Genomic DNA, 24926 nt, shown 5'->3' on the forward strand with positions numbered 1-24926 from the left:
CAATGGGGAGAGGTGTTGCTGGGTACAGTGACACTGCAAATCCCTCCTGTTGCTAAGATTCTGTGGTCTAGAAATAATCCTCTGAAATCCCTTCAGTTCAGAGATGCTGATTGCATTATTTCAAGTGGGCAAGGATGTTTTAGAGGGTTGAATGGGTTTCCTAGGGCAGGGATATTTTCATTTCCTTGTTGGAAATTATCAAGCCTTTTCCTTCCTCCATATAGAGAGTAAATTTTCATGAAGACTGGAAGGTCATCACAGTGCTGATCGGAGGCAGCGATTTATGCGACTACTGCACAGATTCGGTAACCGGGGCCGGGTCCAGGCTGACTTGCTATCCCTAACCTTGCCCAGTGCGTGTTGGAGATCTTCTCTGAGAACAGTTCCTAAAACCAATCCTAGGATTATCCAGCTACACCTATGTCAGCACATATACACATCCTCCCCCACCCCCCCCCACACACTTCTTACCCCACCACCCTCCGGGTTTTGGCACCAACCATCTCTGTGTCCCAGGTGGTGAGGTAGCAGGTGGCAAATATACGGTATTTCTACTCCTCTCTCTTGTAACTCCTGAGAATTCAGAAAGAGGAAACTGTAGACCCTAAGCAGTTGGGAGGAGGAGTCTACTTTCTGCTCCTGAACCAAAGCTCTGGCTGAAGGTTCCAGTCTTCCCACTGGCCCATCTTTGACAAAAGCAAGTAGTCAATTGTTCAACTCAGATTTTGAAATGGTGAGCTGGCCACAGCTGGAGGCCAGAGGGGAACACGTCCTTAGGGCTGGAGCAGAAGGGAAGTTTAGAACTGTCCCGCTGTCCTCGTACCCAAACCAACTCCTCCTCTCTCTCCTTCCTACCTCTTTCTAGAACCTGTATTCTGCAACCAACTTTGTTGACCATCTCCGCAATGCCTTGGACATCCTGCATAGAGAGGTGGGTGGGGGGCTCCCACAAGCTGGTGACAGCTCAAGCAGGGTGAGGGTGAAGGTGGAGGTGGGAGAGAATGGGAGAAGAACCCCCTCCTCTCAAGAAGACCGCCAGGGGCAGGGGCTCCTTCCCTTTTCAGAGGTTGGGGTCTAACCCCAAGGAAACCTTATTTTATGTGGAATCAGCCCAGAAGGGTCTCAGACCTGAAGAAGGGAAGGCTAATGTTCCCCCACTGCTACCTGGGACATTCCTTGGTGGAATTGTCTAATGTCTCCCCACTACTATATGGGACTTTTTTAGTGATAGCAGCCAGGTGGCCCCCAGGCTGGGCCCTGCGTTCTGAGCCACAGGGCGTGTCTAGAGCAAGCCCCTGTCTGGTCCTCCACCCAGAAGCACATTCTCCTCCACCACCACCATCCCTGGCAAGGACAAACTGTCCTGGCTGCCTGAGACAGGGCACTCTGACCACCAGATGCTCCCCTGGGGGGCTGCGTCCTCGTGCCCACTCAGCAGAGTTAGGCCAGGTTGGGCTGGAGGGAACAGGTCACCTGTCTCACTGAAGGTAAGGCTAGTGTATCTGGGCTCACTACATGGTGGTCGAACAGGGATGATCTCTTAGCCCACTCCAGGAGGTATCATGGCTGCTGCAGACCCTTTGGGTGGCACCAGTGGAGTTGTGTGATGTATGGCCTGTAAGGCCCTATGAGGAAGCCCTGTATAGACTCCTCCCCAGAACTCAACTCCAGAAAGACCAAGCTGGATTCCTAAAGGACCCCATTCCTCAGGGCCCTGAAACAGCCCCAGGAAGAAGCCCCCAGAGCCCCCCTCTCATCCGCAGCTTTTCTCTTAGGTGCCCAGAGCCCTAGTCAACCTCGTGGACTTCCTGAACCCCAGTGTCATGCGGCAGGTGTTCCTGAAAAACCCAGACAAGTGCCCAGTGCAGCGGGCCAGGTAGGCAGATCCTGGCTGTCCCCAGGCTGGAGACGTCCTCACCTCCTGGTCTGGCCCATGTGCAGCAGTGATGCCTCAGGGTCTTTGTGAATTTCTCTATCCATGTATCCAAGTCTGCAAAGGAGGACTTAGACCAGAATGATCCCCTTCTGGGAGGCTGGAGCCATGACTCCCCTGTTACCCCACCTCAGGTGCCCAGCAGAACGTCTGTGATACCAGGGAGCCACAGAGGGGAGAGATCAAAGTTGGGACAGAGGCTGATGTTGGAGAGACAGGCTAGACCAGGCTGTGAACATGGGCAGTGGTGCTTAGGGATGTAGACCTATGTGGTCAAACTATAACAGAAAGCAAGGAAAAGGTATGGACAATTCAGTCACCTTTAGGGGAAGAAGAGAATTAGAATGGACACGGGGAACTTTAAATTAGGGGAACGTTTGAGTGTGTGTTTTATCACTCTTTGTATTTTACGCATCTATTTACTTAGCAAATCTTACAGAACTTCCTGTGTGCCAGGCATTGTTCCAAGTGCTTTAGAAATCTCTCTTTTAAGCTGGGCGTGGTAATCCCAGCATTTCAGGAGGCCAAGGTGGGCGGATCACCTGAGGTCAGGAGTTCAAGACCAGCCTGGCCAATATGGTGAAACCTTGTCTCTACTAAAAATACAAAAATTAGCTGGGCATGGTGGTACATGCCTGTAATCCTAGCTACTTGGGAGGCTGAGGCAGGAGAATTGCTTGAACCTGGAAGGTGGAGGTTGCAGTGAGCCGAGACCGCACCATTGCACTCCAGCCTGGGTGGCAGAGTGAAACTCTGTCTCAAAAAAAAAAAAAAGTATCTCTTTTAACATTAAGTACATTTTATGGGTGTGAAATAATTCATAATAAAACCAAAGGGGACACAGTAGGGCACTCATGTGAATGAAGGAGAGGTCTGAGGGCGTGAGCATCAGAGGCCCCAAAATACCAGCTCCAATACCAGAGGATGCATTTTCTTTTTAATTAAACACTGAATTTTTGCCCAAATTCATTTGCTCAGCTGAATCATGGGCTGCAGCCCCAGCACCTGCAGCCCAATGCTTGTGCTCTGCTCATATGAGAGGGTGCTCATTCCCACACAGGCTCCCTCCCCGGGCCTTCTCCAGTGCGCATGTCACACCTGAAGCCTGCCCCTGAGCACGTGCACCAGAGCCTCGAGGCTTGAGTGCTCCTAAACCAGGGCGGGAAGGAGCCTCTCCACCCCTCCCCTGCACCCGGGCAATCAGAACCAGTCCCTGATGGAACCCTGGACTCTGGGGCTTCCTGCCTTCTCCTCTTTGTGCAGCATTTTGTGTAACTGTGTTCTGACCCTGCGGGAGAACTCCCAAGAGCTGGCCAGGCTGGAGGCCTTCACCCAAGCCTACCAGGTAAGACAGAGAAGGGCACCATCCTGTGTCCTCTCTCCCACGCTCACTCTGACACACACCCCAGACCCCCCAGCAGAGAGGCACACAGGGAAGGAAGAGCTGGTCAGGGCTTGCGGGGACACAGGGAGCGCCCTGGGTCCCTTTCTCTGTCTCACGTGACTGTGGTGTCTCCAGCGCCCTGGTTGGAATCATCCCAGTAGGATCCAGGTGGAAAAGCCTGCATGGCCCAGCTACCCTTGAGGGCTTCACCCCAACTCCTGGCCATAGCCCTGGATGCCCCTTGAGACCACCTTTCCCTCTCCCGTGCTCCCACTCCAAAGGCAGGTCCCAAGCCTCTGGAGGTTCTTCCCAGGTTTTTATCCCTTTTGGGACTTCCAGCCTAGCCCTTCAGAGATAGCAGTCCACTTACAACCAAAACAAAAAGGTGACCCAACCTGTTTCCAAATTCTCTGGAAAGGGACTTGCCATCAGGTGCGTTTGTGTTCTCAAGGGACGGGCTGAGTCAGTCTCTCCATCCAGGGAGACGGGCTGCCCGCCACCCCTGCTCTTGCCTCACTAGGCACTGGGCCCACCCAGAGCCTGTGCTGAAGAGCCTGTGTGTGTGTCCCCAGAGCAGCATGCAAGAGCTGGTGGAATCAGGCCGCTATGACACGCGGGAGGACTTCTCCGTGGTGCTGCAGCCCTTCTTCCGCAACATCCAGCTTCCCGTCCTGGCGGTATGTCCCCTGCCCTCACCCATGGCGCTCTTTTAGAGGAGGAAATTCAAGGTAGAAATGCCAGGTGCTTCCATGAGCATGTGTAGAAAATGGGAAAGACACAGGTCTCCAGAAGCCGTGCTGGCAGGTGCAGGCTCCCTGAACGCCTAAGTGGCATCCTTATGTGCAAGCCTCCTGTGACTCCTGTAACAGCCTCCGTTGTGCTGAGCACCTACTAGTGCCAGGCACTGTGCTTCCCACAGATAAAATTGCCACCTCTGCCTTTGGAGATGAGCGTGATCATCCGCATGGAACAGAGGTGCAGAGACGTGAATCGTCCTTCCTAAGATACTTAGGAAATAAGGGGCAGGGAGGCCGACATGAACACGGTCAGCTGCAGTTGATCAGCCTGCCGCCATGCACGTGGTCTCTCTTGTATGCAACACTGCAGTTCTAAGGGAGCGTTCTGGGGATTCTCTGTTTCCACGCGGGGCAGAAGAGATCTGTAACTGGGCCAGGTGAGGACTGAGGTCTGTTTCCCTGGGCCACCATCCCAAGAGCCTCACCTAACAGGAGGGAAACTGGAAGAAGAGCAGCTCTATGCACCTCTAGCACCTCCAGATGAAGAGGCTGGAGTCAGGCACTCAGCTAAATAGGCCTTCCCCAAGGCTTTGTTCCCTTCTCCCCACCAAGACCACCAGGACCAGCAGACCAAAAGCTGGGAAGTAGCTTTTCCCAGCTGGCCGGCCAAGACTCTCCTTGGAACCAGGGTCCCACTCCTTCATCCACAGCATGGCCTCGGGATTATATGAATGTGACTAAAAATAAATATGACACTTTTTTAATCAAGTAAGGGGCAATTGTAGGGTCAAAAAGGAAGGTTGGGGGTTGGGGTCACCCAAAACTATTCTTTGTGGGATTGCTCTGACCTCTCTCTTAAGGTGAGTGGGCACTGTAGGGGCCAGTGGCCTGGAGCACTCCCAGGGGAAGAAGGCGTTGAGTGGGCAGTGCAGGGGCCAGGCCTGCTGACAGTGGCTCCCTCTGAACCCACAGGATCTTGAGGGGGTATCTTGGTCTCTTTCAGGATGGGCTCCCGGACATGTCCTTCTTCGCCCCAGACTGCATCCACCCAAGTCAGAAATTCCACTCCCAACTCTCCAGAGCCCTTTGGGCCAATATGGTAAAATAAGTGGGGTGTCCCTTGTTCCCTGGGGTTCTAGTCTAGGGCAGAGCACCAGCCCCTATGGAATGGAGCCTGCGAGTGAGGCTGAGGGGGCAGTGGCTGGCACATCTGTAGACATCTGTGCAGTTGGAAATGTGAAGTTCAACTGCACCCTCTCCTCAGAGCTTTAAACTCTGAGGAAGGATCTCTCCACAGAAATGCAAGGCAAAAACCCCACATTCATTCAACTCTCCCTGTGTGCCAGCCATCCTGTTAGGCAGGTCAAGCCATGTTATCTCATTTAAGCTTTTCCACATCCCTGCTAGAAAAGTATTATGAGTTTCCAAGGAAGCTACTCCAGAGAAGCTAAGCAACTGGCCCAAAACCCCATGGCTGGCAACTGGCAGAGCCAGAAGCGAGAGCCAAGCCCCCTGAAAGCAAGTTCTGAGCTTTCCCCACTGCAGGATGCTGCCAGGGAATGTTCACTTCCATGGAAACAAATTACTACACCCATGTTTCTCTTTTCTTCCCTGATCAGCTTGAACCACTTGGAAGCAAAACAGAGACCCTGGACCTGAGAGCAGAGATCCCCATCACGTGCCCCACTCAGGTAAGAGGGGAGGACCTGCCTGGCTCCCCTCCAAAAACCAGGGCACACAGCTCACCCTACCCACTTCATCCTCCACCACGGCTTCCTCAGTACCCATCTTGCCCCTTTACCAAGGCCTGGGAGATGTGGAGGATACAGGGGAGTCCCTGAGAATGGACAGGAGAGGGGAGAGGGGAGATAAGAATGCAGCCGCCATTGGGAATGGGAGAGGCAGGGAGAGGAGGCCTGGGAGAAGATCCCATGAGAAAAGCGGGCTCTTGAGAGAGGCAATGGGGATGCCAGGAAAATGGCAGGAAGGCTTCTTTTAGTCATGGTGTCTGGGGCAGATGAAAAAGTCTGACTGCAGGTTAGCAGGCCCAGGCAGGAGCAGGCAGGCTCAGGAGCTGTGGTTGGATACAGGAGAGCTTGGACAGGGGAGATTCCACAAGGAGAGCATCACAGAGGAGAGCAGCAAAGGGCAGAGCCCAGAGCTGGATGGAGGAGGGACGAGGATGGACTTGCAAGGACCCAGCAGCTCCAGACTCCTTTTAAGGAGGAATCTGTAAGTGGTTGTTAAGCTTGACTTCAGGCCTGGGGTGGGGCAGGTTCTCGGCCACATTGTCTTCAGCTCCTGTTTCTAGGCCCTGTCTTACGGCTTTTTAACCAAATAAGGCCAAGTCCGGAGAGCCTTCAGCAGCAGTAAAAGCAGAAGGCCCGACCCAATCTGGGAGGCTGCCTTTCCCTCCTAGGTTGACCACACCACCCTCTCCCACCCTCCCTGCTGGGGAACAGACCTGCAGCCCCCCGCATGTCTGCTGGGAATTCTGAGAGAGCGGCACCCCTGTTCACATCCATGCTCCCTGTCTGCTGCCTGCCCTGCCCCAGTCTTGGGCTCAGGCTCAGTCTGTGTGCCATCAGCCCCATCAGGAGAACAAGACTGGCAGGCAGAAGGGATGAGAAGTGGAGACAGTCGTAGCAGAGGGCTCAGTTGCTGAGTCTTGTGCTTGGAGCTAAGGAGATTGTCAGATTCTGCAACAGCTAGTGCAACATGGATGCCTCCAGTACAGATGGTCAGATGCTGGGCCAAGGGCTGCAGCAAAACCCTAGAGGCCCCTACTGTGCCAGGTGTAAACTCTTTACCTGCTTTCCTAAGGATGTCCGGGGGTTCGAGGGGAGAAGCCAGGGAACTTGGATGGTGGGAGCATTTGGGGACTCAGAAATACCCACAATAAGCCATACTGTAGGTATTGCAGTATTCTAACAGCTCTTATAGCCATACTGAACATCAGTCATAGAAGACCCTTTCCAAACTGTCCATTCCCCTTCCATTACATAACAAAAGCAGCCATCATTTGCAATTTCTTTCAATGAACAGTATTGAGTACTGAGTTGGAGCCTAGGCGCTGGGTCAGGGAGAGGGCTGTCACCACAGGCTTCAAGGCAACCTCTTTTGGGCTCTGCCCCAGATCAGGCAGAGACCCCTGAAAAAGGACGCTGCTCCACCCAGCAGCATCTTAAGCCACAGTGGGCTCAGCGCCTCCCTTCTAGACAGAGCCCGATTGAGCCACTGCACGAATGTGCAGAGGTGAGCAGATCCAGCCTCGTGGAACCAGTAGAAGCCCAGCCTGGGTGAGGCTGTTGCTAAGCAACCTTGGAGCCCATTCTGAAAGGGTCCATCTGTTGGCCAGCCCAACTTCACTGCGTTCTGAGCATTCTGCGTTCCCCGGGTCCCATCTGCTCCCTCCCATGTGCCTTGGAGCGATAATAAAAGTCCACCAGCATCTCAGTGTGAGCTGACAGGGGCCAGGCAGCACATATTTTTGTCCTAGATGTGTCTAAACATAGACGCAACAGGCAACAGGCAGAACGCAGTGGGGGGTGGGGGGCGGGAGGCAGGAGGCCGAGATGCTTGTGAGCATGAGCTTTCTCGGCCTCCTCCCTTCTCCCATCCCCAGTCTAACTGCTCAGACATTCTGCGTGCCAGGTAGGGCGACTTCACAGCACTCCACGGATTTCTGTGGTACTTTCCAGTTGGACAAATTCTTTCACAGCCATTCTGTGGACTGAGCCTGTACCCTTCCTGCCTTCATGGGCTGTCTGCCCACTCCTTTCCTAACCCCAGGGCAGCTGGCTGAACGCCTGGTCCTTTTTGCGGCTTTCATTCTTGGCCTCTCTGAAGTACTTGTCAAAGGTCACCACCTCCCCCTTGAAGTCCACTCCTTCCTGGGTTTGTGGACGCTAAATCACCTTGATTTTTCTGGTCTTCTGGTCGCTGCCTTTAATGGCCCTCCTCCTCCCTTTTCTCAGTCTTGAAAATGGAGACAGTCTTCAATTTTCATGTCTCCATTCTATTTTCTTTCCTTTTTTACTCTCTTTTTAAAACAGGATATTGCTCTGTCTCCCAGGCTGAAAGTGCATGGTGCAATCATAGCTCACTGCAGCCTTGAACCCCTAGGCTCGAGCCATCCTCCCACTTCAGCCTCCGAGTAGCTGGGACTACAGGCATGCATCACCATACCCAACTAATTTTGGGGTTGTTGTTGTTGTTTTAGTGTAGAGGTAGGGTCTTGCCATGTTGCCCAGGCTGATTTTGAACTCTGGACTCAAGTGATCCACCAGCCTTGGCCTTCCAGAGTGCTGGGATTACAGGTGTGGGCCACTGTGCCTGGCCTTTGTTTTCTTTTCTCTGTCTCCACATCCTCTCACTCTGAGACATCCATTTCCAGGATTTCCCGTGAAATGTCTTTGTGCCGGATTCCTGTCTCTCAGGCTGTGTCTTCATTTCTTCTTTCCCAAACTCCAGTCCTATATTTCCGACCTTTAAAATACGTTTCCCCTTAGATGCTCTATAGGGTATAAGGTTACCCACAAGGCAGAAAAGGCAGATTAATGTATGATGAAGCAGGTGGGGGGCTGAAACAAGTTCATGTATCACACCCAATCTTTTCTCATGAGAAAAAGCAGGAGTTTGTTAAATTCCCTTAAACATCATTTGTGGTTTAGCAGTATTTCTATACTGAATTACATTAAGGGGCATTGCTATCTTTTTGTTGCTCAGAGCTTCTAAATCTAATCCTGCCATGACCCCACCACCATCTCAAGCTTAATATTCATTCAAAAAATAAGTTTCTGAGCAAGGAATGTCTAGATAGGAACTAATTCTTTGTCTTCCCAAACTCTCTGCTCCCTAGGAGTTCTCTATTTCTGTCAATGTTATTGGGGTTTTCAAGCTCTACAGACATGAAATGTCAGGGACCCTATCTAATAGGATTCTTCCTAGTGCCCCAGAATCTAATAGGATTCTTCTCACCTTCCCATTCCCACTGCTACTGCAGGGGCTCAGATCCTCATCACTTTGTGCGTTAAAGGCAAACTAGTCCCACCTCCCCACCATGAAACAATAGACTTATATAACCTTAGGTTCTCAGTGCGGAGGGCCTTAATCTTCTGTGGATGCAATCTCTCATAGAATAATGGAATTCTACCACATCCCTCCCAAGGCATCCCTATGGCCTCTGATTAAATGTTCACTTTTTTTTTTAAAGTTCCTGGATACATGTACAGAATGTGCAGGTTTGTTACATAGGTATTCACGTGCCGTGGTGGTTTGCTGCACCTACCGACCCATCATCTAGATTTTAAGCCTTGAGTGTATTAGGTATTTGTCCTAATGTTCTCCATCCCCAAATGTTCACACTTTCTTAAGGTGAGCTTTCAAACCACCTGAAATCAGGATAGGTAAAGAACCAGCACTTTTTTTTTTAATAGTGATGGGGTCTCACTCTACTGCCCAGGCTGGTCTCAAACTCTTGAGCTCAAGCAATCCTCCCACATTGGCCTCCCAAAGTGCTGGGATTACATGTGTGAACTACCACGCCCAGCCAGAACTAGCACTTTTTCAAAGGAATAGGATAGAAAAGCTCATAGGACATCCCATGAAACACCATTCTATCCTCCTGCCTCTTACTGCCACCATGCAGCTGAGAGTCTTCTCAGTTCCAACCACTCATTGCACACATGGCTGCCAACACCTGCCTCACATGTGTATTTCTCCCTGGACTGTGGCCCCCTGCAAGGTGGTGACTGTACATCTGGTTTGATCCAACCAGACAGAAGAGAAGAAAATCACCCCTCCTTCCCCATGGAATATTACACCTAGTAATGCAGCCAGGATGTTAATGGCCTTGTCCCATGGCCACTGACTCACGTTGCTGACTCACATCGGGCGGCTGTCGGGGCTTTGCCTCCCCCACCACCCACCACCCCACCCGCCCCCCATGCCCCACGCAGCCCAGACCGTCTTTGCACGGCTGAAACTACTAGACTGGTTCCTCGTGCTACCATTCAGTCGGCCCTCCCTTCTACGGGGGCTCCAAACCCAGCCTTCAAGAGCCAGTCAGGCTCAATCGAAACTTTCTCTCACGTCACCTGCTTGACTCCAGGCTTTAAACCACTCTGACTCATGCATGCACCAAGTGGTCAATGGTCAATAAACCCAGCTAAAAACAAACCCAATAAAACCCAATAATAAAAACAAGACCAATAAAATACAGTAAAAGCCCATTAGACAAGAGCATAGGAGTTGTGGGGGGGAAAAGAAAAGAAGGAATTAAAAACAACAACAACGAAACACGCCCTGGGGCCCCCACGGCTGCCTGTCTGCCACCACCCTGGGCTGTTATCGTACCTGCCCTGGCCTCAGTCTGTACCACATTCTAATGTCTCCTTGACTTCTGGCCCTTCAGCTCTGTCTCCCTTTCCCCAATCTGTAGAGCTTATGATCAAATAGATTCAATGAAATACATTCTCCAGTTGCACTCACAGCACTTCCAAAAAGGTCAGGTTTGTCTTTCCCTTAGTGCCTCCCACGCTGGTCCCCATAGGACCGGCTCCAGGCCCTGGACCCTAAGCCCAGTCTGGGCTCCTTTGAAGTGCAGGGAGAATGCCACTGAGTCTTGTCTCTAAGGACCCTTCATCTCCAAATCTTGCCACAGTTCCTCAGCAGGTGCTGCACTTAGTGGCCACGCTGTTCTCTGATGCGTCAGTGCCTCAGCTTCTCAAGTCTGTCTCCCAGCCTGAGCCGGTTATGAGTCTCTTTCTCTCCTCCCCTCATCCTCGCACCTAGAAACACTCTCTAACGCTTGAGCTGCTCAACCAGCATGGGTCAGTTATTTATAGAATGCTCCCAGATCGCCTTCCTCTGTTGGTGAATGTTCGGGGAATGCTTACTGTGAACTCGAGACAAGCCCAAGTAGCTACACGGCCCTGTAACCATAAGCCCTCTTCCGTCTCACACTGTAGTAGCCGGTCCGGGGCTCACTTCTCCCCCTTGGCCCTGAGTGCCTCTCCTTAAAAGGATGTCAGTTACCAGCCCATGTTTCAGACAGGAATGCTGAGACCAGAGGAAAGGGTAGACTTGTCGGGTGCCTCTGGGAGCCAGGATTTGAGCTGGGGGCTGAGAGCTTTTTGTGTGGGTGGACTCTGTCCTCCCAGTCACTGCTGAGTCCTCTCTTCCTTTCCCACATCTGACCAACAGGGTCTTTGTTGGCCTGACCTCCAGTGTGAGGAGTGGAACCAGGCAAGAGGCCTGTCCAGGCAGCTCTGGGCCCAGCTCTGCACTCACTGCTTGCTCCCTGACCTGGAACCAGGCCCTTCCTCACTCTGGGCCTCAGCTGCTCCTCAGCTGTAAAGAGGGGCATTTGGGGGTTGCAAAGTCAGTTATCTACAATGCTAGGCAAGAACATGGTCTGTGCACGTGGTCAGGGATGAGACAAGATCACTTTTCCAACATTCTGGTTTTCCCTTTCTTTTTTCTGAAATGGAGTCTTGCTCTGTCGCCATCTCTGGGGTGCACTGGCAAGATCTCAGCTTACTGCAACCCCTGCCTCCCAGGTTCAAGCAATTCTCGTGCCTCAGCTTCCCGAGTAGCTGGGATTACAGGCATGCGCCCCCACACCTGGCTAATTTTTTTGTATTTTTAGTAGAGACAGGGTTTCACCAGGTTGTCTAGGCTGGTCTCAAACTCCTGGCCTCATGTGATCACCCCGCCTTGGCCTTCCAAAGGGCTGGGGTTACAGGTATGAGCCAGTGCGCCCAGCCAAATTTTTTTTTTTAATTGAATCAGAGTCTCACTCTGTTGCTCAGGCTGTAGTGCACTGGTACAATTATAGCTCACTGTAACCACAAACTCCTGGATTCAAGCAATCCTTCTGCCTCAGCCTCTTCAGTAGCTAGGACTACCACCTAGCTAGTAGCACATGCCACATGCCACCATGTCGAGCTAATGTTTTTTAAATTTGTTGCAGAGATGGGGTCTTGCCCAGTTTTACCTAGATGCTAAAGGATGAATTAAACTGCTGTTATTGTTTGAAATGCCTTTTTTTTTTTTTAATGGAGATAAGGTCTTAACTCTGTTGCCCAGGCTGGAGGAGTGCAGTGGTACAGTCATGGCTCACTGCAGCCTTGATCCCCCTGCCTCAGCCTCCCAAATAGCTGGGGCCACAGGTGTACACTCTCACCCCATCACCACCACTCTCAGCTAATTTTTAAAACTTCTTATAGAGACGGGGTTTCACTATGTTGCCCAGACCAGTCTTAAACTCCTGGGCTCAAGTGAGTCTCCTGCCTTGGCCTCCCAAACTGGTGAGATTACAGGCATGAGCCACTACACCTGGCCTGAAATTCTTAAGGGATGAGAGTGTTGATGACAGAGCACCTTGGCATCATGGTGCCTAACTTGGGAGACAGGGAAGACATGCACCGTGGGAAGTGTTTACACGTGGGGACAACTGTGCTGAGTACTGCGGAGCCCAGAACGCTGAGGTAGACAGCGACTTGGCCTTTTTCTTGAACTGTCTTGCAGAATGTGGACTGGGGGTAAGTGGTCTTGAAGCACTCATTTAGTCACCCTCAAATAAGATTTCTCCTTCATCTATCTTGGGCCTGCACCTCCAAGATGACAAAAGAGGAAACAATGGCAGTGCCAAAGGGGCCGCAGCCAGGTGTACGCTGTTCACTGCAGCCGATTTGTGGCATGAGCCGTGCCTGTTGTGTGCCCAATGACAAGGCTATTATTTATTTATTTATTTATTTATTTATTTAGAGATGGAGTTTCGCTTTTGTTGCCCAGCCTGGAGTACAATGGCGCAATCTTGGCTCACTGCAACTTCCGCCTCCCAGGTTCAAGCGATTCTCTTGCCTCAGCCTCTTGAGCGGCTGGAATTATAGGCATGCACCACCATGCCTGGCTAATTTTGTATTTTTAGTAGAGACAGAGTTTCTGTATGTTGATCAGCCTGGTCTGGAACTCCCAACCTCAGGTGCTCCGCCTGCCTTAGCCTCCCTAAGTGCTGGATTACAGGCGTGACCCACTACGCCCAGCCCAGAGAAATATTAACAGCAAGAGCCAAACATTTTGAGGGATCCAGTCTAAGGCCCTGGCTTGCTACTTAGCAATAGGCATTCTATGATGGGCTGACTCGGAAGGAGGGAGTCAGCCACTCTTGAGCCACTGCAGCAAAGTCACTTGGTCTCAGTCTCGGGGGAAGCACTTAAATAGCTAAACATTCTAGCTTTGATTTTTCTGAAGGGAATACACCTGTTTTCAATTCTGGGGTTTTTCTTGGGGCATTTGCTTGACTGTATGTGAACTTGTGATCCAAGGAGAAAGAACAATGTTGGCTTGCAAAGTGATGATAGTTTTCTGTTTGCTACTAGATAAGGCAAAAATAAAACATTCTTATTTTTATAAATTCAATTTCTGAAATGACATGATTTCTAAATAACAAATATTCTTGATCAATGTTTGAAGGAAATAATCTTTTTATCTTAGAGCAACTTCACTTCTTTGAGCCTCATCTGTGTTCTCAATTATGAAATGTGGATAATAATAGTATCTGTCCCATGGATATTTTGAGAAGGTTGAATGAAGAGGAAATTATTATAAAAAACCAGCTGGGCATGGTGGCTCACACCTGTAATCCCAGCAGTTTGGGAGGCCGAGGCGGGCAGATTGCCTGAGGTCAGGAGTTCGAGATCAGTCTGGCCAACATGGTGAAACCCTGTCTCTACTAAAAATACAAAAAAAATTAGCCAGGTGTGGTGGTGTGCGCCTGTAATTCCAGTTACTCAAGAGGCTGAGACAGGGGAATTTCTTGAACCAGGGAGGTGGAGGTTGCAGTGAGCTGAGATGGAGCCACTGTACTCCAGTCTGGATGACAGAGCAAGATTCCGTCTCAAAAAAAAAAAAAACCTAGAGGTGTCTGACATATAGTATGTTCCAGTAAATGTTCACTATTCTTAGCATCTCAGGCAGATGAGCTAGTATAGACAGATGATTAAGTCAGCTTGCTTCACAGAAATTAGTGTGAGTTTGGTAGCATGCCAACTGATAGTATCAGACTTTGAAAATAAATGAAATTGCTTACTCCTTTAAAAAAAAAAAAAGGGGGCCAGGTGCGGTGGCTCACCCCTGTAATCCCAGCACTTTGGGAGGCCAAGGCAGGTTGATCACGAGTCAGGAGTTCAAGACCAGCCTGGCCAACATGGTGAAACCCCGTCTTTACTAAAAATACAAAAAAAATTAGCCAGGCATGGTAGCAGGCACTTGTAATCCCAGCTACTCGGGAGGCTGAGGCAGGGAATTGCTTGAAGCAGGGAGGTGGAGGTTGCAGTGAGCCAAGATCACACCACTGCACTCCAGCCTGGGTGACAGAGCAAGACTCTGTCTCAAAAAAAAAAAAAAAAAAAAACAGACAGACAGAAATGGGGTCTCACTATGTTTCCCAGGCTGGTCTTAAACTCTTGGCCCCGAGCAATCCTCCTACCCTAGCCTCTCATAACACTGGGAATACAGGCATGAGCCACTATGCCCAGCCTGGTTTTTTTCTTCTTATTCCTATTCCCAGCTTTTCAGACCATGGGCTTGCTACTCCACTGAGCACATTTTATGAGAGTGTTCACAGCCCTGGGTCCAGTTGCTATTTCCTGATCTCAGTCTTATCAACTCGATCTTGCTTCGCTGTCATTTTTACATTTTCTCATTAGCTTTCTCCCCACTTCTCCTTCGTCTGCTTCCTTCTTCCTTCTTTAATTAACCCCTCACCTGCAACTGGGTGGGCTTGGGTTCTTGGCTGAGCTTGTGTGAAAACTGTGAAACAGGTAAGTAGGGAATGAGGATGTTTTACAAGAAAAATGACTGTAATACAGGAAGCCAACCTAAAGAGGATAAGACATACAGTTCAAAGGAGGCAGAAAGAAAATCCGAACAGATACTCAAATCTATTGATAATCATAGCACTTTCTGGAAGAGGAAAAAAATGCTGAAACACAAATTCCTTGCTAGAGAAATTACAAAGCCAAGAAAATAGATAAGCCCGAGGGTTAGGGAGATGCTCATTGGCTAGCAGGAACACAAAAGCGCAGTCCCCAGACTAGAATGTGTACGAAACCCTCTGCAGGCCTTTTATTGTCCATCTTCGCCAAAGCTGTTATGTAAAACCCTCTGGGGAATGGATGAAATTATGTTTACACAGTTCTTTAAGTGCAGAAGAATCATGTTAAATAAATCTACAGGGCAGGATTGTTAGTTTTTCTCCTTCTCAAGCAAACTTCGATGCTGTCAGATAACCTCTCCATGTCATCTCTCCTTTTCTCTTAGAGTGAGCCCTTCCTGAGAACCCCTCGGAACAGTAACTACACGTACCCCACCAAGCCAGCCATTGAGGTAACCACTGACTCACATCTCCCTCTCAGACACAAACCATTTCCACCTGCCAGGGGCTTGGGTGTGGTACAGGTTTGTTCATCGAAGCAGAAATGTACTTCTTACATACTGAGGATTGGAATGTACAGAAAAGGCACCTGAACCATGAAGCCCCAGGATTGCCCTAACATGTTCTCAAGTTGCTTACCTGACGTCAGCCCCCAAGCAGAGGAAGTGGCTGTGGATCAACTTTCTTTGACCTTTGCAATCCTGGCTCACAAACATGGTTACTGCTTAGGCAGCTCAGCCTCTCAAGAGGGAGAGGCAGCGGGTGTGAAGGTGGAAGCTGAGTGGGGAGGGAACTGCAATTCCAGGGGTGAGGCCCAAAAGGAAGTGGAGGCCTGTTCACGTGGGCCCCTAGGCCTTGTCTGGTTCAAGTCGATCATTCTAGTGCTGAGGATTCAGAGCCCATGGCTTTAGGGACGGCCACTCCAAAGATAGCCTGGATGACCCCGGACTACACCAGGCCTTGCTGTCAGGCCTGGTCCAGATCAGGTCTGTTGGTCACCAGGATGGGGTTCAACCAGCAGTTTCAGTTTCACACCTATATTGTATTCAGTCTCATGTTAGGGGCTAGAAGGCAGGCAGAGAAGTATTGAACATGGTCCTGATCAGGGGAAGTGAGAGCCCAATAGAGTTTGATTATTGAGCACATACTATGTGCCAGACACCACTCCAGGAAGACAGAGTGTTAACTAAACAGATGGATCCCGGCTCTCACGTAGCTTACAATCTACTGAGAAAGGCATCTGATATACATGGCTAGGCATGGTCATTTCAGATAGTGATGACAGCTTTGAGGAGGGTGATGGGTTGGGGCAAGGGAGGCAAATTCAGGTGCACTGTGCAGGCAAGGCCTCCCTAAGGGGAGATTTGAACTGAGACATGCATAACGAAGAGATACCTGCTACACAGAGAGCCAGAAACACAGTCCCAGGCAGAAGAACAATGGACCACACAGGCTCAGAAGTGGGACTGAGCTGGGTGGGTTTGGGGAAGAGAAGGAAGGTTAGAGTGGCTGGGGCCATCAGCATGAGGTGGAGAGTGGGGGAAAGGAGATCGGGAGTGCCTTGGAGCCAGATCACACAAAGCCTGAATTCCTGAGTGAAAACAGTGGATTTCAAGTGGAGAAAGGTGGGAAGCCATTGGCAGTCTCAGGACAGAGTGACATGATCTGGTTCACCTCTTTCAAAGTTCTCCCTGACTGCTACGTGGAGAATGGGTTGGAGATCAGCAGGAGTGACTGGGGAAACATGTTTTATAAGCCAGCCAAAGAAACTAACCCATATGAAATTATTGAAGAACTGTTGGCTGCTAAGCTCTGGGGTAGGAGCAATACCAGCTTCCTGGCTGTGGGTTATGCCGTCTCCAGCCTCTCTGAATTTTCTCAGGCTCATGTTAGCCCAGTGGAGGCTTGTCCTCATTGAACCAGTGACCAAATTCCATGAGAACTAAAACATCAGCTGCATCTTGTGAATCAGGCATTTATTCATTTATCCAGCATTTGCCTATTGGATGCCTAAGTGGAGCAGGCACTGTGCTAAGCGCTGGGTAGACACTGGTGAGCCGAGTGGCTTTGGATCTGCCCTCTTGGTTCTTCAGTCTCATGCATCTTTGCTTTTGCTACTGGAAGAGCTAAAAATCCCAGAGCTAGAAGCGTGTTGGTTTTAATAGCTTTCTACTCTAAGTAGCCACAGAAACAAAATTCTGTCATCTGAGGTAACATGAATGAATCTAGAGGACATTATGTTGAGTGAAATAAGTCAGGCACAGAAAGACAAATACAACATGTTCTCACCATATGTGGAAGCTAAAGAAGTTGACCTCACAGAAGTAAAGTGTAAATAGCGGTTATTAGAGGCTGGGAAGGGTGGATGGAGGCTGGGGAGTAGGGATAGCAGAAGTTGATTAACAAAATTACAGCTAGAGAGGAAGGATAATTTCTAGTGTTCTATAGCACAGTAGGGTGACTATAATTAACAATAGTTTATAATATATTTCAAATATCTAGAACAGCAAATTATGAATGTTCCCAACACAAATAAATAATAAATATTTGAAGTGAGGGATACGCTAATTACCCTGATTTGATCATTGCATGCTGTAGAGGTGTATCAAAATATCACACTATGCTTCATAAATTTGTACACTTATGTGTCAATTAAAATAATAAAAGCTCTCCTTCCAAAGTGCACAACCAGGTGAGCAAAAAATAAAATAAAATAATAAAAGCAAAACTAATAAAGTAGCCACAAAGAGGCTTTACCTGGGAGCTTGTTAGAAATGCAGAGTCCTGGGCACCACCCACACCTGCTCAGTCAGAATCTGCAACTTAAGATCTGCAGGGAATTTGGATGCACCGATTTTGGATGTGGCACATGGTTCTTCCCTTGCGACAGATGAGCACACTTAAATTCCAAACAGGGTCTGTTAATCCACATGCAATATGCTTATCTCTGGTTCACCAACTATCTGAGACATACCTCATGTGCTGATGGTTGTATACCTTTTTACGTTGCTTTTCTCTGAGTATTTATCATCTGCACATAAGCGTGTTCTTGATTTCAGTAAAACTTCCAAACAGAAGAAATCCATCAGTATGATGAACTGAGCAATCCCTTAGAAAAAAACTGAATTCCATTGGGTTAAGCAAATAATACTTAAAAGAAGTTCCACTTTTGCTCCCTCATGATAGGAATATTTCAACAAGGCTTATCTTCATCATCATGTGACTGAACAGATGAGATAAGCTTTCATAGCGTCTGACAGTCAGTTTCCTGGAGAATCAGTCAACCTGCTGGTCAAGCCCTACTCCACACTCAGCGTGCATATATTTGGGACTTTGGGAAGATATTCAATTCTCCCCCAGATTTCTGGTACTAATCACTTCTGTGCTCTCTGCTTCCCATCCCACTCCTTCCCCCAACACCTGGAAAATATGCTCTGTATTAGAGACAAAGAAAGTTGAGTAAAAGCATCCAGGTTTGCTTGCATAACTTTACAAATATATAAGGAATAAGGCTGTAAAGTTAAATATGCAAAAAGATACACAGGTATCCAGAAAACATATGCAGTAACCAGGAGCTTTGCAATTGTATAATATTTTGTGGTATTATTCTAAAAATAATTATTGTTTAGGTTCTAGCATTACAATTAGTGTCCGTTAGCTTAATTTTATAAAGCACACATACCTATAATCTTATATTAGGCATTCAAATCCTGCGTTCCTTTGGGAGACCACCTGTGTATGACACTTGATGGTTTTCTTCCCCGCTTGGGGCAGCTCCTGGCTCCATTCAAAGCGTAGATATATTGGGATAGGAAAGGCTGTGTGTGGGTGCGCGTGTGGGGGACGTGCACTATGGGTTGTGCAGAGGGTAGGTAGACACACCCACTTCTCCCCCTCTGGTTTCCCTCCTAGCCCACCCACAACTCACAGTTCTTCCCCTCACATGATCCTCTATGGTGATGCATTTCTAGCCTCCATCAAAAATCCCTTAGCTGGTTCTTCTTGGGCTGAAGCTTATCTCCCTCCACAATGAGTGTTGGGCACTGAATCTTTTCTCCTGTTGATTTAGAACTGGGGCAGCGACTTCCTGTGTACAGAGTGGAATGCTTCCAATAGTGTTCCAACCTCTGGTGAGTGAAAATATCCTCATCCCCTTCAATAAGGGCCTTGCTGAATATCAGGTTGTTATGGGGGGACCCTGCAAATAGACCCTGGAGCTTTTTAAGCAGACTTGCTAACTCCCATGCAGTGCAGACCTGGATCCTGTGGCCTGCAGCCACCGCTGGGCTTCCATGTGGAGGAACACAGACCTCTCCACTGAATGCTACTTATTGCCTCCGTATAGTCCCAATGGCAGTCCGTTATGCCTCCCTGCCCAGTGAGGCAGGTACAGTCAGGGACTGGGATTCTGCCTGGCTGTGCTACATGACCCTGCAGCTGGAACTTCCCTGGACCACCCAGTGTGAATCAGGCTCCTCTGAGGATGGACGATAGCCATGAAACCCATTCCCTTCAATGCCTGAGTTGCGCTGAATGAATGGAGGATGCAAAATTGCTAAGGCCTTAAGCTGAAAATAAGTACAATGGGTATCTGTGGGACAGAGTTATAGACTCCTGGTAAAATGTATACTTGAAAAGGTAGATGCTCCCAGCCCCTACAACCATCTCTCTGCTTGTCTCCCCTAGTCCACGAGCTCCGACCAGCAGACATCAAAGTGGTGGCCGCCCTGGGTGACTCGCTGACTGTGAGTACTGAGTCGTGAACCACGGTGGGCACCTCAGAGTCCAGCCAGGACCTGTGCAGGATCCGCTCTTCCCCAGCACTGGCTCTGAATTCAGCACTGAGCCCACGTTACTGAGGGGCCTGCCTGTGTCAGGCACTGAAACACAGCCAGGCGATGTAGAATGCCCTGTCTTGCCACCTTCCCAGTTCTGCTCGAAGCCCCCTCCTCCATGAGGCCTCTCCTCAATCTCCAGGGGGAAGCAACTCCCGCTTCCTCACTGTTCGTAGGTGTTTTGTGGGCATGTGATGGCACTATGATGGCATTCATCCAAGTCTTCCTGCCTTTATCAGGGGACTCGTCTCCATCTACTCAGACTCAGAGTGGTAGGTCTTACACACACACTGCCCCATGCTCCCTACTCCATTTACGGACATGTGCTTTGGGACAGAGGGAGCCCAGTTCCTCGCACATAGCACAGTCTTGCTAAATGAATTGCGTTCACCAGTTATTTAGCCATTGCTGTGAACACCAACGCTCTATTAACAATTCTAAGGGAAACAAAGTGTGAAATGCAGTCATAGCCCCCCAGCAACCTGTCTGGCTGGAAAAACAAGAAACTTACACAGAAAGAAATGCATTATCACACAGGTGATATACAGGACTTGGATTTTTTTTTAAACTTTTAAGTTTGGGGGTACATGTGCAGGTTTGTTATATAAGTAAACTTGTGTTATGGGATTTGTTGTATAGATTATTTCATCACCCAGGTATTAATCCTAGTACCCATTAGTTATTTTTCCTGATCCTCTCCCTCCTCCCATCCTCCACCTTCTGATAGGCCCCAGCGTGGGTTGTTCCCTTCCACACAGGACTTTTAAAATAGGGTATTTATTTCAGTAGAAACACCAGCTCCACATGTGTGTGAATGTGTTTCCATTTTGGCATGAACATGGAAAAAGATGTGGAAAGGCACACACGAGTGTGTTCACCACTGGCGAGTTCTGGTGGTATTTGCCTGTGGGTAAGGGGTGAGGAGGGAGTGAGGAGGCTGTGGCAGGGGGCAGGATTCTTAAGGTAGGAGTAGATTATTCATTTGTTTAAATCTTTGTATTATTTCACATATGTTACTTTTGTAAATTTCAAAGATTTTTTTTTTTTTTTTTTAAGACAGGGCATTTAGAGAAAGCTTTAGAGAGGAGTTAGGAACTGATGAGGATCTTGGAGAAGGAATTTAGAGATGTAAGATGCTGGAAAGGAGGGAGTTTCAGCGATCCAGGAAGGGATGAGGAGTGGGTAGTAATGGCGTAGACCAGCCCAAGGCCCTCAGATTTCCCAAATAGTGGCAGGTAATTAGCTTAGGCCTGAAGGTTTGTGTGGACTGGGAAGGAGGGAGCAAACAAGGGGAAGGAAAGAAGAAACCAGATTATGGCGAGCTCAGAAGATCGGTGAAGTGATTTGGCTTTGATCCTAAAAGTAAGGGAGACTCATTGAAGGGTCAGAGCCGGGGGCTGGGGAACATAAAGAAAGAGGCACGCGCAGGAGGAACAGAAACTAGAGTCGGTTCACTCAGGCAGGAAGGAGGCCAGGGTGTTGCCCATGGCAAGGAGGTGAGGGTCTCAATTAGGAACACAGCAAAGGGAATGAAAAGACAGGGGCGGGCGCTAGGGAGGGTGGGAAGGACGAACCAACAGGACTTGGTTACTGGTTGTAGGTAGAAAAGTGGGGCGAAGACTGTATCAATACCACTCCAAGTTTAAGGTGGCCTGGAGAAAAGCTGGTACTATTTTTAGAAAAGGCAAATCTAGGAAATCTAGGTCCCAGCTGCTACCCCAGGGCCAGAGGAAGCTCTCCCAGTGCCCTCAGCCTGTACCCCAGCCCAGCCCTGAACTTTCTTTTTGCTTTTTACAGACAGCAGTGGGAGCTCAACCAAACAATTCCAGTGACCTGCCCACATCTTGGAGGGGACTCTCTTGGAGGTGAGGATGTTCTTGACTCACGCCTATTGATGATACCCTCTCGAAGAGACCTGGGTAGTGTTTCCCCTGTCACCCCTCCCGGATGCAGTTGGGTCCCCAGGGCCCAGCACTGAGACAGGAGACTGTGGTGCCTGTGTTACCCCTGAGGGTGATGGGAGAGATGCCCCAGGGGCAGAGTCTCTGGTTCCAGTTCTGACTTACGCATATGTTGACTCATGGAGCAGCACGTTGGGGTGATTTTAACAAATAAGCTTTCTTTTTCCCAGCATCGGAGGGGATGGGGACTTGGAGACTCACACCACACTGCCCAGTAAGTAGCAGCCTGGAGAGGCACCATCACTGTGGCCATGCTCCCTGGGGCCAGGGCCTTCCTGCTGGCGGAGGGGAAGAGAAGGTTATCTGCAAGGAGGGCAGTCAGCCAGCCTGAAAAGCCCCAGAACCCCTGCGTCCCACCCCTGCGTCCCCACCCTGCGTGCTCATCTCGGCTACTGTGAGGGTGCTGCAGGCTCTCACCTGTGCTCTTCACCTCCTCCCTCCTCCTCTAAAGACATTCTGAAGAAGTTCAACCCTTACCTCCTTGGCTTCTCTACCGGCACCTGGGAGGGGACAGCAGGACTAAACGTAGCAGCGGAAGGGGCCAGAGCTAGGTGAGTAGACGCCACCCAGGAGGGCGAGTGGAAGGCAAGGCTGAGACATGGCGGCGGCGGTGGGGGCGGAAACTGGAGGAGAGGAGTGTGGTGTCCAGGAGCCTGGTCCCGGGGGCAACAGCAGCTGTGCGGGACCTTCCATGTGAATTATCTCCTGAGATCCTCACACCCTTGGACAGGGGCACTGAGGCTTATAAGCTTTCCAGAACCAAGATTACCCAGCAAGTTATCGGAGGAGGCAGGATCAGGCCATACCTGAATCAGGAGCCTTTGCTCTGACTGCTGTGCTATTACCGCCTCTCCAGGGCAGCAGGAGGAGCACATCTGCCGTGGACCCAGGCACTGTCCCTGCTGGCTCCAGCTCCACCTCCTGCCCAGCAGGGCAAACGTGCAGGGTTGCTCTCGGCACCCTGAGAACTGAGTGCATGACCCCGAGGATGGCTGCCCTTTCTCTCTTCCCCACTCACTTCAGTCTTTGACTCTGAAAAAGCTGTATTCTGACACTAGGGAGTTAGATGGGTCAGGGCCCCCAAAACAGCATGGTGGCTGTTTGTTTTCACTGGGATTTCTGTTGTTAACAACAACCCAGATAATTAAAGCTGAAATGCCTGACCGGGCTTATTGATTTTCTGCATGGAGCGTGCTGGGTGTATGCTTTGTAGAAGGATCACTATGCTCAGATCACCAGGGAAACGACACCGGCTTGACTCACTCTGTTTACAGGGAATGTTCCTTTCAGAAGTGGTAACATGGGCCCCATGCTCTGTTTGAGTCTCTAAGCCACAGGAAGCAATGTCAGTTCCGCAACGTCATGAGCAGGAAGAACTTATTTTTCTGCAAAAACTGGGCTTCATTACAGCGCCGTCTAATTACTGTTATTATGATTGATATCGTCACTGTCACTACCGTCGTCATTTTATTATTCTTGTACTGTACAGGCTTCATTTTCCAGGGGTTGATTTCTCACTCTGTTGACATTCAAGCCCCTTCTTCCTTTCTCACTTCACTTCTCTTACTGCAGTTTCTGTTTTACTGCTGCTCAGCACCTCTGCCTGATGAAGTCAGTGGCCGGGGAAGTAGTTGAGACGTATAGCTCCTATGGGTATCTCTGATATCCAATGTTAGGGGAAAAGAAAGTAATCCATTGACTTAAGAAAGGAAGGTTGGATAATTGCTCTGTAAATTGGGTTGTCATAAGGATTAAATGAGACAAATAGTCCATGAAAAGAACGTAGTACAGTACATAATACACACCAAAAAAGTAGTGCAGTACAAATAATGCATTAAAAGTTTACCATTTAATAACGGATCTTTAGTGTCAAAGTGTTTTTCATCTAACTTTTCTTCCATCAATCAATAAGAATTCATTAAACACCTGCGAAGGACTGAACCCCAAAGTGGTTACTAAAAGGTACAAAGGGACAGGCACAGTGGCTCACACCTGTAATCCCAGCACTTTGGGAGGCCAAGGCTGGGGGATCACCTGAGGTCAGGAGTTTGAGACCAGCTCGGCCAACATGGTGAAACCCCATCTCTACTAAAAATACAAAAATTAGCCAGTCGTGTGGGCGGGTGCCTGTAATCCCAGCTTCTGGGGATGCTAAGGTGGAAGAATCACTTGAACCTGGGAAGTGGAGGTTGTAGTGAGCCACGATTGCACCATTGCACTCCAGCTTGTGTGACAAGAATGAAACTCCATCTCCAGTAATAATAATAAAAAATAAAAGGTACAAAGGAATCAAAAAGGTAAATTCCGTGCCCACAAAGATCGTGCACTCTAGGTAAGGAGACTAAACAAATGGGGAATAACTTTCTGAAAAAGATAATCCTGGGCATGGCAACATTGCAGAGCTTCGTCATGGAGTGCAATTAAGAGAACAGGAGAGCATGAGGTGTGCACTGCACTGTCTAAACACAGACGCAGACCCAGAAGGGACCCCTGAAATCATCCAGCCCAACCTCTTCCTTTAAAAGATGGAAAAAGTCAACCCCAACGAGATCCAGCAACTAGAACAAGCTCACACAGCAAGTCGGTAGCAGAGCTGAAAGGAGAACCTCTGGTCCCTGGGGTAAAGAAGGAAATGCAGGTTGTGGATCAGTGAGCCTGGTGAGGAGGCTCGAGGGGAAGCAGGACTTGGTCTGGGCCTGAAGACTGGGAAGACGACGGCTAGGAAGAGGAGAAGCAGCAGCGTTTGTAACTCCCCCTCCTACCCACGATGGCTTATTGCCCGTGGAACATTTTGAACCTATTAAAAGGTTAAAGGCACTTCTGTGGTCACCTTTGACCAAGAAAGTTTTTCTTTATAGCTTTCGGATGTACTCATCAATGGCAGTAATGTATGAGATACAATCCTAGATCTGTAAATTCTTAATGAGAAGGGTGGGGATGGTACCACGTGTGTTTGGCCACGTACCCAGCTTCCTGGGGACACCCAAAGATTTTCAATGACCAGCCCGTACCAGTCACTGCTTTTATGGCTTCTTCCATGGAAGCTTTCATTGGCTGTATCCCCTTTGCTGACCTAACTTCTCATAGACATATCTTTTCTTTAAACGCAGCTTTATTGAGGTATAAATGACATG

At 49.3% G+C, this 24926-nt stretch overlaps 1 protein-coding gene across 1 annotated transcript in view; it reads left to right on the plus strand.

Annotated features, from left to right (window-relative positions):
* The window catches only part of PLB1 (phospholipase B1), a 152044-nt gene that overhangs the window by 107350 nt on the left and 19768 nt on the right, over positions 1-24926 (plus strand). Inside the window, exons 37-49 of the mRNA XM_064363962.1 lie at positions 225-305; positions 866-931; positions 1776-1876; positions 3197-3278; positions 3890-3994; positions 5058-5153; positions 5674-5745; positions 15383-15448; positions 19066-19126; positions 19683-19741; positions 21629-21696; positions 21963-22006; positions 22244-22343. Of these exons, the coding sequence (XP_064220032.1) occupies positions 225-305; positions 866-931; positions 1776-1876; positions 3197-3278; positions 3890-3994; positions 5058-5153; positions 5674-5745; positions 15383-15448; positions 19066-19126; positions 19683-19741; positions 21629-21696; positions 21963-22006; positions 22244-22343 (1001 nt within the window). The remainder of the gene's footprint in view (positions 1-224; positions 306-865; positions 932-1775; positions 1877-3196; positions 3279-3889; positions 3995-5057; positions 5154-5673; positions 5746-15382; positions 15449-19065; positions 19127-19682; positions 19742-21628; positions 21697-21962; positions 22007-22243; positions 22344-24926) is intronic.

The sequence above is a fragment of the Aotus nancymaae genome, unplaced genomic scaffold (genome assembly GCF_030222135.1).
Source record: "Aotus nancymaae isolate 86718 unplaced genomic scaffold, 86718_ANA_hifiasm-v0.15.2.pri h1tg000057l, whole genome shotgun sequence".
Taxonomy (NCBI): Eukaryota; Metazoa; Chordata; class Mammalia; order Primates; family Aotidae; genus Aotus; species Aotus nancymaae.